The following is a 13,750-nucleotide window of genomic DNA, read 5'->3' as shown; positions in this document are numbered from 1 at the left end:
GATTCAATGTAGAAAGTCACTCATGACAATATAAGTGTGGTCCCTTTACAACATAGTTCCTGTCACTGTCATTGTCTAGATTATAAATATTCTGCTTCCTAAATATCCCTATTTTTCTATCATACATGAACCCCCCCCCAAAAAAAACCAAAAAACCAAACAGACAGCTCTATCTCATTATAAAGATAAGCTATTTACCTATTATGTGTTTGCTAGCAAAAATTTCTGATGTTGCAAGTACATGAGAATTTATAAGTGCTTCATCAATTCGTAAGAAAGTTTGGTCCCCACTTGCACCGATCCAAGTGGCCTTCCGTCCATATTTTGATCCAATGTTAGGCATGGGAGCTGGCTTTGCATTCCAGTATGGTATATCCAAAATGGGTCGTCCCAGCTGGCCTTTCTAAAAATTAAATAAACCATATTAGTATTATTGTTGGATAATCTATAGGCTTATAACTGGCTATAAAATAACTATATGAGATCATATTTTATGTACTTTTTAGTTTTTCTTAATAAATACACATGGAATTTGGACCTAGTACTTTAAGAGTAATTTCCTAGATAATCTCCTTTTAACAATATATAAAGTATATGTTTGTATTAGTTGAAATATTTTCCATATGAAGAATGGTCCCAAATTCTCTGTAATTGCCTATTTTTAAATTTGAAGTATGCAACATATACAACACCTGAAACATACTGTTACAAAGGATTCCTCCAAAACAATCCCTTTGACATTTTAAGTTAACAGTATAAAAGAAAGTCATTCTTAATCTCAGACAGTATAAAGACATTTTGTGATAAGATGATAAGTAAAGTTTGGAACTGGGAATAAACTTAGAAAAATGTTCAATTCCGTTTTTACGTAAAGTTTTACTAAGTCATTTAATTCATGTTTTAAGATAAACGTAGAAATAAGATGTGTGTTTAAAACAAGTTAAATCACTTAAAAAGTATAGCTACCTAAAGGTAGTTGGTTAGCTAAAAAATGTTTTTCAAAAAAAGTAGGGGGTTTCTCACCATCTACCTGACCCGTGGCACACTGAAGAACACTGACACTGGACTAGGGGACACTGACCCACATGGTTCATTAGCTGACTCCCACCTCAGTCTCCTTTCAGAAGCCTCACCAATGACAACAACCAACAACCAACAAATCATGGAAAGAAAAGCATCACCTTAGGAACGAGGCCACACAGGCTACTCCAAACACTCAAGGGCCCACACAATTGCCAGGTTCCTAAGAAAACATCTACTGCCTCAACGTCATAGCCAGAAAACCAAACACAGGCCAACTAAAGATGCAGCTAAGCCCCAATCTCTAGGAAGAGAACACAGTGAAGGAAAAGAAGTTATATAATAAGAGAAGTAGCTAATTAGCCTTTTTCAATGGCCATTTTTTTGACCAAAAAAAAAAAAAAAGCTTACGAAGGTGAACATTGAAAGAAGCACACAATACTCATATATTCTGCTCTGGGAGGGAAAGGAAGTCACACTGACAACTGAAATAAGCATGGATTCCCTTACCACCACCCAACAAGTATGAAGAAAAACAGTGAGAAATATAGATGCCTAAACAACCCCATAGGGACTCAAGGGTGTGGTGACAAGTCAGACACTCATAAAGCCATAGGAATCTGCAACTAAAATGTTAGTCTAGAAAACTGTAATGTTTGATTCACATCTCCCACCTGAAAACACAGAACGATCAGAGAGCAGATAAATAAGCACATGACTAAGACTTTTAACTGTATTGGGATACTGTAGAAATCTTAACTTGAAATCAGAGGAAACCAATACCCTGGGTTCTCTCCCACCGGTCCAGTAAGCATAAAGGTATTGGAGGCACAACAGAAGAGGCCAAAGAGGAGGACTGAATAGAGAGGACGCAGAAAAGGGGTAGTTGTCCTCCAAGAGATAAAAGCAGACCCTTAATAGGAATGTGGGAAAGGGGTCAAGACACTTAGTTCATAGCAGCAACCACAGGTAGGGGCTTGAAAGCGAGCAGAGATTAAAAGGCACAGCACATTCTGTTGTCAAAGCTCTGAAGAAAGCCACTCTCACATGCAGCTTAAAAAAAATAGACGGGGGGGGGGGGGGGGGGGGGGGGGGGTCGGCGCTGGAGAGATGGCTCAGTGGTTAAGAGCACTGACTGCTCCTCCAAAGGTCCTGAATTCAAATCCCAGCAACCACATGGTGGCTCACAACCATCCATAATGAGATCTGATGCCCTCTTCTGGGGTGTCTGAAGACAGCTACAGTGTACTTACATATAATAAATAAATAAATCTTAAAAAAAAAAAAAAAAGAGTGTTAGCACTCAGAAATCTACCGAGGCTTTTTGAGCCACCAACTTTTGACCCAAAATTCTCACTTTTTAGAATTAAACTAAAAGATACACTTCTAATAAATTATGTAATTAAAATGTAAAGTACACAAATATCTAAGGGTAAGAAACTGAAAAATTATAGTATAGACACAGAGTGGAGTACAAATATGTTAAATGTCAGTGTGTTTGAGGGACTCTCGTAGACTGGTGAGCAGGCATGAAGCACAAGCAGTTCTGAATCCTCAGAGGTGAGGCAAACATAATAAAAGCCAGCTTTATTAAACACTGGCTTGTCTCCTGCATATTCACTGCTTACTCTCACAGCCTTCTTCTTTCATTCCCCACTTAAAAGTTTAGAGGGAGAAAAGGGTTAGAGGATATGGCATGATTATAATCTCAAAAAATAATTAAATATTTTCATGAATTAAAAATAGATGGGACAGATGTTAAAGTTCTAAAAAAAGTTTATATTTGATTATCAAACCTGATTAGATAGAGACGTAGACGAGAAAGAAAAGAACAGCAAACCAAACCGTGGCCACCTAAGGTGAAGCAGGCCTGCGAACAGAGCACTCAGGGATCTAGGGCACAAGGGTTATGAATACAAGGCTTTATCTTACTAACATCAAAATAGGATAGGAAAGAAAATATATCTATAGAAGCAGTATGTGCCAAAATTTGTCCAGAATATTAGAAAGTGAAGAAAGTTTCACTTTTTTAATGTCTTATTCTCTACAAGTACCATTAAAACATGGGGCAACCATGGCCAGAATTCACAATGAATGTCCTGAAAAAATTAAAATACCTGTCAAAGATTTTGTGTGAACTGATAGAGTGGGGCAGTTATTATGGTCAACTTGACAGGATCTACAATCTGTAGACAAAGTCTAGGCACATCTGTGAACCAGGTTTCCAGACTGGTCACCTGAGATGAGAAACCGCGTCTTATTAGGCGGCGGCAGCACTCTATGGCTGAGGTTACAGACAGAGGGAAGGGCAAACAGCCAAGCTGGGTATGGTGGCACACGGCTTTAGTCTCGGCACTCAGGAGGGAAGCCAACACCAGCAGACTTCTGTAAACTGGGGCCAGACTGCTCTATATACAGAGTTCTAGGCTAGGAAGGGATTTTCTGTAACAGCTCATCTCAAAAACAGAAGAAAAAGAGGAGGCAGGGATGACAAAGAGAAAGAGGAGGAAAGAAAGCAAAAAGCAAACTGAAGGCAAACGTTCTATGGTCTTCATGACCCATTGCCAAGCCTTCCCTTTTGCAATAGATTACATCCATTTTACATTTTAATTCTCAGAAACCAAGGCCACAGGTCCTGGAGAGTGACACTGAAGGTCATCCTGTAGCCTTCGCCTTGTGCTGGCAGGCACACTTCACATACACATGCAAGCAAACTTACTTACACACTTCAAAAGACAAGCACTGTTGGGTCCTGTCTGACAGTCCCCACCTCACACAGTGCGGGCTTACTAACAGAGCCGTGAGGAGCCCTGCCTTCATAGTCACTACATCAAACTACAGACAACAGCTCTGGGAGAGGCAATGGGAGAGATGAACAAACAGAATGGGAGAGGACAAAGAAAAGTAATTTTGCATTTGATGTTAGTCAAAAAGATAAGAGCCATAAATTAGTTTAAACACTAACCTTTCCAAAATTCTAAAATAGATTTAGTTCATCATGTTAACAAAATTTATTTCTTTATAAATTAGATGAGAAATACCCTTTTAAGTAGTAGATTCAGCTCCACTGATTGTTTAGAAGCTTTTGATTTGCAATAAACATATCCAATTCTAATACAATTGCTAAATTCAATAAATTCTAAAGCTGAACTAGAGATGAAAATTATTTGAAAATCTGTCACTCAGGAACTGTGTGTGTTGGGATAGGCAGGAAATATGCATTTGTAATTATATTAATACAAGAATTTTACTGGAACCAGAAAAAAAGCTAATGTAGCAAATTATAAGGCAATTGTATAATGCAATATTATTAATGTTTTAAAAATTCCTTACAGAAAAACTTCCAAATGTGAAGACCTGTCCATCCATTAAAAGGACTGCCGTGTGGTTGCTGCCGGCAGTGACTTGTGTGCTAGGACCTGGCAAGGCTTGAACAAGAGTGGGGCATCCCCTAGGTTTAAGAAAAAAATAAGTCAATTTCTTACAAGTATCAACTGAAATATAAAACAATGTATAACAGTAAACTAAGGAGATGTAAAAGTCACGGCACTAGTAGGTACACTCAGCAATCACCTGTTTCAGAGTTATATACCTGCCGCCATGCTAGGCACCAGGTAAGCAGACACTGACTTTAAGGAGATCAACCAAAAGATTCTTGGAAGTTACTACCCTAACCAGAAACACATGATTTTAACTTTTCAGAAATATGGGTGCTAACTTTAACAGGAGAAATCTACTTAGCCGGTACAGTAAGTGGTATATGGTTCCTCAACAGGTATTCAATTCAGTACTAGATGAAATAATCTTACCATCTTCCACTCTAATTTTCAGCACATAGATGTCAGAGTACTAGTTAAGACCTCAGAGCACACCTAACGAGAAGCCTTGCTGTAGCAAGATCTAGAGCTGGACAGCTAGGACGGAGGCCTACTCCTGCATGGCAAGACTAGGAGACTGACCAAGTCATTCTCTGTGTTTCAGTTTTTCTTCTTCAATACAGAGGATAATAAGAAACTGTTTATCCCATTGGTTTCTGGAAACAATTAAGTGTTTGGACCCATGCGTGACACACAGTAAACACATAATTTATGTTAAGTGGATAGTTAATAACATAGTTTGTAATGATGACAATATCCTAGTTTCCTTATCTAGTTTTATAAACTATGCTATTAAGCATTTTTAGTAACCATTATCTGTAATTGGAAAAATACCCACTAGAAAGTAAAACACACAGTCAGAAAGTTTTGTGTTTGAGATCAAATTATACTTTGTATTTACTTTAATTATGTATAATTTATCCACTAAAATTAGAATACAACTATAAATGACTCAGAAAGGAGCAAGGCTCCAAACTAGAAACACAGACGTTACGGTATGTTCTCATGAAAATATGAACTAGGAACGCCAAGGTATGTAAAGATGGATATATTTGATAGCTAAGTAAGGATTAGAACAGACACATAGCTGTAATTTTTCAGATATATAGATATTACCTTTAACAGGAGAAATCTACTTACTGTGAACTGAATGGCATTTGCTATCTTAACAGGAACTAGATGTAATAACTGATTTTATAATCTTCAGCCTTAGAAAATTAAAAAATTATCATGAGGAGGCTGGAGAGATGGCTCAGTGGTTAAGAGCACTGACCACTCTTCCAAAGGTCCTGAGTTCAAATCCCAGCACCCACATGGTGGCTCACAACCATCTGTAATGAGAAAATTGCCAGGTATGTGAGAATTAAGCAAAAAGTAGATGGGAGAAACAATTGTTTATTCTAAGAAAAAGAATGGATCTGTGCAGCTAACTTCAAAGGAAATGACAAGGTTTTGCTATTTTGGATATAAAGGAGGCAGAAGAAGTGTTAGGAATGAGAGTGAGAAGAATTACTGAACGATTTTCCAGAGGGACAAATAAGATACATGCTGATGCTTTAGGAGGGCAGGGAGGGAGGCAGAAAAGTTACTGGGAACAAGCAAAGCCCTGCTTGCAGTGCTCAGTGCCGCTGGAGAAGTGGCCAAGTCGCATCAGTAATACCAGTATTAAAGGAACAAACAAAGGAAAACAAACAGCTAAAAAGAAAACTGAGCTGCAGAACAGGTGTGCTCCATTTAAGATAGCAACTCTGAGGAAGTGTGAACACATTAAAATAGACAAACAGAAGTAAGCGGTCAGAAGGGAGATAGGAACGAACTGGCCGATTCTGCTGATATCTCTGGGAAGGAGACTCGGGCAATGATGAAAGCACATCCCTTCACAGCAGTATGACTGGATAATATGAGTTGAAAATAAGGCCATAAGATTAGTGGGCAAAAAACTATCCTGCCTTATGATTTTTTTATTATTATTTTTGTGTGATGTTTCTGCAGATCCTGTGCTGAGAAAGGGATTGGTAAACAGAACGGTTCGCAGTAAGAGAATCTGCTCAGCTGGTGGTGATGGAGCAGATGAATGCCTAGCTGAGGTCTGAAAGAGCTAGCATCTGAGACAGATCATTAGGGGTTCTAGGAAGGCCACAACTGAACTTCAGGAGATCGGAGGAAAAAACCCTTTGGCTTGTTAACAAGCATGGGACTAACCAGTAATACTTCACAGAAATTTTATTCTATTTTTTTCTGATAAGAATGTCTATTATCAAATTCTCAAAATATCTTAAAACAGTTTTTTAAAAAAAAAAAAAAAACATGCCATGGTTGTCTCTGGAGAGGCCCTGCCAGAGCCTTACAAATACAGAGGCAGATGCTAGCAACCAACTATTAGACTGGCCATGGGGTCCCCAATGGAGGAGCTGGAGGATGGTCCAGAGGAGCTAAAGGGGTTTACAGCCCCATAGGAAGAATGATTTCGGCTACCCAGACGCCCCAAGACTCCCAGGGACTGAACCATCAACCAAGGGGCACACATGGTTCCAGCCAAATATGTGGCAGGAAGGCCTTGTTGGGCATCAGTGGGAGGAATGGTCCTTGGTCAGGTAAAGGCTCAACAGAAGCCAGAACAAAGGGAAACAAAAGGAGGAGGGTGGGGAGGAGGGAGTGTGTTGGGTGGAGAAGCATATAAGTGGAGGCAGGGGGAAGGAGGAGTGGGAAGGGTTTAGGGTCTTAGGGGAGGGGGGATATCAGGAAAGGTTTTACCATTGGCAATGCAAATGAAGATGATATTCAATAAAAAATTAAATTTGAAACAGATTTTTATACTGAATAAAATAAAAGCAAAAGCAAAAACAAAAACAAACCAAAGACATGTAGGAGCAGAATTACACTCACTGCAGAGGGATGAGCTGAAACTGAAATGGTATCTGTCTACACTGATATGGTGATTTAATTCTTTACAGGTCTTTAAACAATAGCTATGAAAAATATAGGCAGCATACTGTTCAGAGTAAAAAATGAAATAATCTCTATATTGAATAAGAAATAAAATGAAAGGGGGAAAGGCTAAGAATAAAGGCTGTAGAAAGAATAGAATGATAAACTCAAAAGTTATGCGTGTGAATGAGTGCATATGTGTGTATATGTATGAGTGCGCATTTCACCACTTTATGAGTATCAAGGTAACAATACCATATAGGACCCTTTACACTACACTGAAGTCACTTACCACAATAAGACCATATATTAAAGCCACTGTGAACCAAATTAAAATTTCAAATGATAAAAAATTTATCTGCATAGGCAGGCAATAAATAAAGGAGACTAAAACAGAAGGCCATGCCTATAAACAAATGAATAGATGATAGATAGATATGAGGACAGACAGATACATACATACATACATACATAGATGGATGGATGGATGGACGGACGGATGACAGATGGACAGTTTTTCACTTGGTTTTCAACTAGAGAACACAGTGAAAAGGTTGACTCTCAACTCTGAGGACAGCAAGTTTGGGCAAGTAAGCAATTGTCACTTTAGAGGTATGCTCTGTGAATCAATGTCATCACGTGAACATCTAGTTCAATGCAAACAGGAACTGAAGGGAGAGTTCCTATAACAGTTACAGTTTATAACACACAGACATATAAAACGCTCTCATTGATGTCCAATGTGTGCTGGCAATCTGAAGACCTTACAAGGTGCCTGCAAAGGTTAAGCAGGACTTGGACTGGAGTATAGGCTCTTGGAACTTTATCTACGGTACTCATGAGTTCATTTAGTAAACTATTTCAAAAGCAGGAGAAGAACAAAAATAAAAATTCTACCTGTGTATGTGTGCACTGCATGCACTCTCGATACATTATACAGAGTCTGCAATGTTAAGCAGGGCCTGAGAACTGGAGCTCAAAGAGATGACCATCACGGCATTTGTGGGAGGTGTGGGAAGAGAAGCAGAGTGTGACCCTTGTCTAGATACTTGCAGACATAATAATCAATAATGTATTGGGTATAAGGACAAGAAGAGAAAGATAAAACTCAGATACATTATACTGGACAAAGCACCAGAACTACTTAATTCCCAAGATCTGACTTTAAGGTTGCAGAGAATGCCAAATTAATTTGGAATTAAGGAACTCAGAAGCACAATTAAACAAAACAAAACAAATTTTAAAATTTAAAATCTTAATAGACCCTTTTCAGGAATGAATAAATGTATCAATGCCTTATAATCCTTCCAACATTTATTTTCAAAATGCACAAAGAATGGTATTAGTGTAGTAGAAAACATGAAGGCAGTAAGATCAGTTGTGACTCTAGCATACGCTACTACTATAATAGAGAAATTACCCAAAGGCAGCTACAGCAATGCTTACTTTTATTGGACTCTTGTTTCAGGTTAGGCTGCACAATGAGTCCATGACCCACATCGTCTCTGGAATCCCACATATGCATCTTAGGGAGGTACACTTAATCCTACTTAAAGAAAAACCTCAAGCACAAGGCTAAAAAACTTGACTATGATCAGCTACTAAATGGAAAACAAACCAACCAGAGCACTCAGCAGAGTCATTGTGACAGAGTGACTTACTTAAGGAGATAGCAACACTATCTCCTCCATAGCTGACCACTACATATACTATAATAGTCTCCTTATATTAGTCAACACATTTTATTATGTTACTAATAATGTATACTCAGCTACTAGAAACATTTAAAAATACATCCAACTACATACATTAATTTAACTAAACATCTATACATGCTTTGTTTTTGTGGTAATAAGTAATTATACTATAGCAATGCTATAGAGGCTTTGCTTCTTGTATTATTACTCCTCCAAATAAGTGATAAACTCCTTCCTAAATTAACATATTTTGTAAGTCACACATAGCTCCAAGTCAAAACAGGAGGGCCTAAGATTAGAAGTGGTCTGGGTGAAAGGCTAACTCACTGGGATATCATATTCGCAGACTACTGTGTCACCCAGTTTAGTGGTCTGGGTGAAGGGCTAACTCACTGGGATATCATATTCGCAGACTACTGTGTCACCCAGTTTAGCTCTGCCAACACCATATGTTCAAGTGTTACAGCTCTGAGTGAAAAGGTATTTTGGCTGTCGGAATCCAAGGAATACCACAAAGACATACCACACAACAAATTTCACACAAAAGATTTACTGAGGAAAACATAGGAGAATGGCTGCCTCTGTGAGGGAGAGACAGCAGCAAACTGAGGAGGAGGCAGGCTTGTACAGGGTTTCTTAGGGGTACAGGTTTCCAGGGTGGAGATTCCCAGGATAGGTATTGGTAGGATTTCAAGTCCTGAGCTTAAGATGAGCTCAGTGATTGGTGGGATTCCAAGTCTCAGAACTGAGCTCAGGCTTTTTACTCTATAAACATGTACTGAGTCTTTCAGTTACACATTAAACTAAAAGTATAAGAAAAAAAGATTGTAAAATAAAAGAACATTGTTGAGAAATTAAAATGATCTCATGGGGCTGGAGATGACTCAGCAGTTGGGATCACTAATTGCTCTTGCTGAAGATCTTGATTCTGGCCCCCAACAGATGTACAGTGTGGCTAGAATCAGATACAACTCCAGCTCCCTCCCTCTCTTCCTCTGGGAAAACCAGTCAAGCATGTGATATATGGAATATGTAGACAAAACATCATACACATAAATTAATAAATGCTTAATGCATTAAAAATAGATCTTACTGGAATTTAATATACAAAATGATTTTGTTTTAACACAAGTATTTCTTGATGACAAAATTGAGCTATCAAAAGTACTAAACATATTTGATTTTCTTACCTTAAAACTCATTATAAATTCCTAAATGATCAGGAAAACATGGATTTTTAGGTACCCTTTCATTTTAGAAGACAGTATGAACAATCTTTCTTCCAGTAGACTGTACATCTCAATAAAGGATGGCAAGGATACTGCAACCTTTCCACACTGTGCAAATGTTAAAATAACCAAAGGCTGGAATCTGAGCAGTCATGATTATCACTCTTTCTTTTTCAAATATGTTGTTCGGCAAGTATTTATTTGCGGAATGACATCCAAGCACCAAGTCCGTCTTGTCAAAAGATGCTCTATTTCATACATGACTGAGACTCCATCATATCTAAATGCAAAGATCTTCCTACATAAGGCTCCAATATGCTTACCGGTTAACTACCACTAACAGTCATGGTAATTGTTAGAAGAAACCTTTCTGTGCTGTGTGCCCTCAGTGAGAAACGAGGTGTTGACTTATTTCCCACACACCTTACCAAACCGCAGGCACCTGTGACATGCATGCCATGGCAGGGTGGTGAGTTAACACAATTAAAACTACTGAGTTTATTTAATACCTAGGAGAAAGAGAGTTTCTTTCAAGGGCTATAAATAAGAAATCATATATGTTCTTTTGATTCTGGCAGTGACTCAACTGTATACTATGACTATGGAGGGAGAAATGAGGCAGAGTAGAAAGCAGGTTCTTATACAAACTGAACTGCTGATCTAAAGCTGCCTCTCCAGATGTGATAAATAAGTCTCTGTGTAGACATAAACAACTTCGATTTTTGCTAGGATAACCTACTGCAGGAGCACAGCGCTGACTTACAACCTCAAATGCTATCTGGAGGTCCATGAGGCCGCTCACCCTGAGATACTCTCAGCATGGAACACAGTAAACACATACATGGGGCTCCATTTGTACCCAAGGCAGGGCTCTTTCAAAATATTTTCCCTGGCTCAGAAACACCTTGCTGCTCTAGCTGACAGACTCTCATAAGCTACAGCAGAATCTCCATTTTTCTTATTAATACCTCTCTCCTATAGGTGAGATCTACAAGATACTTGAAAATACTGCCTCTTGCATCTGTTTCTCCTCCCATTTTATCTTTTGGTTTTCCTTTAAAAAGATCATTTGCACATCCAATCCTGCCTTAACTTCTCCTTCATAGAAGACTGGAACTAAGAAAAACAGATATCCCTCAGCAACCACAAGGTGGCTCACAACCATCTGTAATGGGATCTGATGCATACTTCTAGTGTGTCTGAAGACAGTTACAGTGTACATAAAATAAATAAAGCTGAAAGAAAGAAACAAAGAAAGAAAGAAAGAGAGAGAAAGAACGAAGGAAGGAAAGAGAGAAAGAAGGAAAAAAGAAGGAAAGAAAGAAAAAGAAAAAAGAAAGAGGAAGGAAGGTAAGAAAAGAAAAGAAAAGAAAAGAAAAGAACAGAAAAGAAAAGAAAAGAAAAAAGGAAAAGAACAGATATCCTCTTACTTTTGGTCCAAAGCTCAACTGAGTGGTGCTTTGATTCCTCTGAGAAAGGGAACAAAATACTCACATGAGCAATAAAGGAGACAAAGGGTGGAGCAGAGACTGAAGGAAAGGCCACTCAGAGACTGCCCTACCTGGGAATTCATCCTATAAACCAGACTCTATTATGGACAACAAGAAGTGCATCCCAAAAGGAGCATGCCATGGTTGTCTCTGGAGGGGCCCTGCCAGAGCCTTACAATACAGAGGCAGATGCTAGCAGCCAACCATTGGACTGGGCATGGGGTCCCCAATGGAGGAGCTAGAGGATGGTCTGGAGGAGCTGAAGGGGTTTACAGCCCCATGGGAAGAACAATGATTTCGGCCACCCAGATGCCCCAGGACTCCCAGGGACTAAACCATCAACCAAAGGTACACATGGTTCCAGCCAAAAATGTGGCAGAGGAAGGCCTTGTTGGGCATCAGTGGGAGGAGTGGTCCTTGGCCAGGTGAAGGCTCAATAGAGGCCCCCACAAAGGAAAATCGGGGGTGGGTGGGAGTGGGTCAGGTGGAGGGGCATATACCTGGAGGCAGGGGGTGGGAAGAGGGGTTGGGGGTTTTCAGGGAGGGGGAAAACCGGGAAAGGTTTTACCATTTGAAATGTAAATGAAGATTATAGTCAATAAAAAAAATAAAAGGTATGTATTGCCCACTGAACAAAGGCCATAACAAAAGGGACTTGAGCTAAATTATTTCTTACCTTTGAAGAAATTATTTGTAAGGAATTGGTGTGGCAATTTAAAGTGCAGAAAACTAAGCTATTTCTAATTTGTAGTTTTGTCATTCTCCATAGGTTCCAAACGGTGATATCTATGAGAATATCTTAGATCTTGCCAGCATACATAAATTCAACCAACCAGCTATGAGAACAGCACAATGACAGAGTTACTCCTATCACCCTGCTTAGCATGGCCACACTGTGCTGCAATACAACTTGAGAACAGTAGTTATGGTTGTATTAGCAATCCAAACTCTACTACCAACTTACGTAGGGAAGAGTGAATATTACTCAAGAACTCACCTCTAACAGTTGAGCTTTTGCTACTTATGTTAAGTCAAAATATTAACAGGTTTCAATGACAATGCAAATATTAGACAGAAATATCAGCAAGCACCCCCTTCCTTCCTGCTCCTCTCCCTGCAGGGACAGGAGTAAGGCCCTGCCTTCTACATATCTAACAACTGACACTGAGCTATACTTCCAGTCACACTGCAAACTCTTTGGTTTATTTTGTAATACAATTTGGTATGTTCACTACTTTTTCCTATTACCATGTGGAGCTTTGATTAAAAAAAGAATATCTGTAAAGAATATGGTTGGGTTTTGTAGTAATCCTACTCACTCATACATAAAATGCCTATCAACTATTCACATTTAACTACAAGTCCACTATCTCATATAAGCACTCAACTACATAACCAAGAACCACCAAATAATTCTAGACCTAGGATTTCAAAAACAGTAATAGTATATTATTTCAATACACACACACACAGATATATATATATATATATATATATATATATATATATATATATATATATATATATATATATATATATGAGAGAGAGAGAGAGAGAGAGAAAGAGAGAAAACGCAGAAATATAGAAAGGAGAGAAAGGAAGGGAGAGGCAAAAAAAGAACATAGTAATCTAAAGCCAGTCAATACCTGGAATTGACATCCCCATGTCCCAGCTGGCCGTGCTGCCCATATCCAAAGGTATAGACGTCTCCATTTTCCATGAGAACCACTGAAAATAATAGTTTATATCTTTATTATATGCATTTTACATTTCTGTCATAGCAATACTGAGAGCAGTTTAATTTTCACTGTTCAATCTGTAGTCATTAAAAACAGGTCATAGAAAGGATCAAATGGAAGGGCACAATGGGGCAAGAACTATAAGGAAGGAAAACTAACATTGCAAGACATGAAAACATCATATGGAAGCCTACCAAATAGACGCTTCCTAAAATAGACACATATAAAAACAGATTAAACTGAGTTATCCTACAATGGGTGACAGTATCA

The 13,750-nt window shown here is 38.6% G+C and overlaps 1 protein-coding gene across 13 annotated transcripts in view; it reads right to left on the bottom strand.

Moving 5' to 3' along the window:
* Nucleotides 1–13,750, bottom strand: part of Mycbp2 (MYC binding protein 2) — a 228,396-nt gene that overhangs the window by 133,787 nt on the left and 80,859 nt on the right. For all 13 annotated transcript variants that reach the window (XM_052190750.1, XM_052190753.1, XM_052190751.1 and 10 more), the window contains 3 exons: nucleotides 13,388–13,469; nucleotides 4,354–4,471; nucleotides 199–403 (listed from right to left, as the gene is read on the bottom strand). In XM_052190750.1, coding sequence (XP_052046710.1) covers nucleotides 199–403; nucleotides 4,354–4,471; nucleotides 13,388–13,469 — 405 coding nt within the window. The remainder of the gene's footprint in view (nucleotides 1–198; nucleotides 404–4,353; nucleotides 4,472–13,387; nucleotides 13,470–13,750) is intronic.

Source organism: Apodemus sylvaticus, chromosome 8, assembly GCF_947179515.1.
Source record: "Apodemus sylvaticus chromosome 8, mApoSyl1.1, whole genome shotgun sequence".
NCBI classification, from domain to species: Eukaryota; Metazoa; Chordata; class Mammalia; order Rodentia; family Muridae; genus Apodemus; species Apodemus sylvaticus.
The sequence above is the reverse complement of the archived record's forward strand: the minus strand, read 5'-3'. Positions and strand labels throughout refer to the sequence as shown.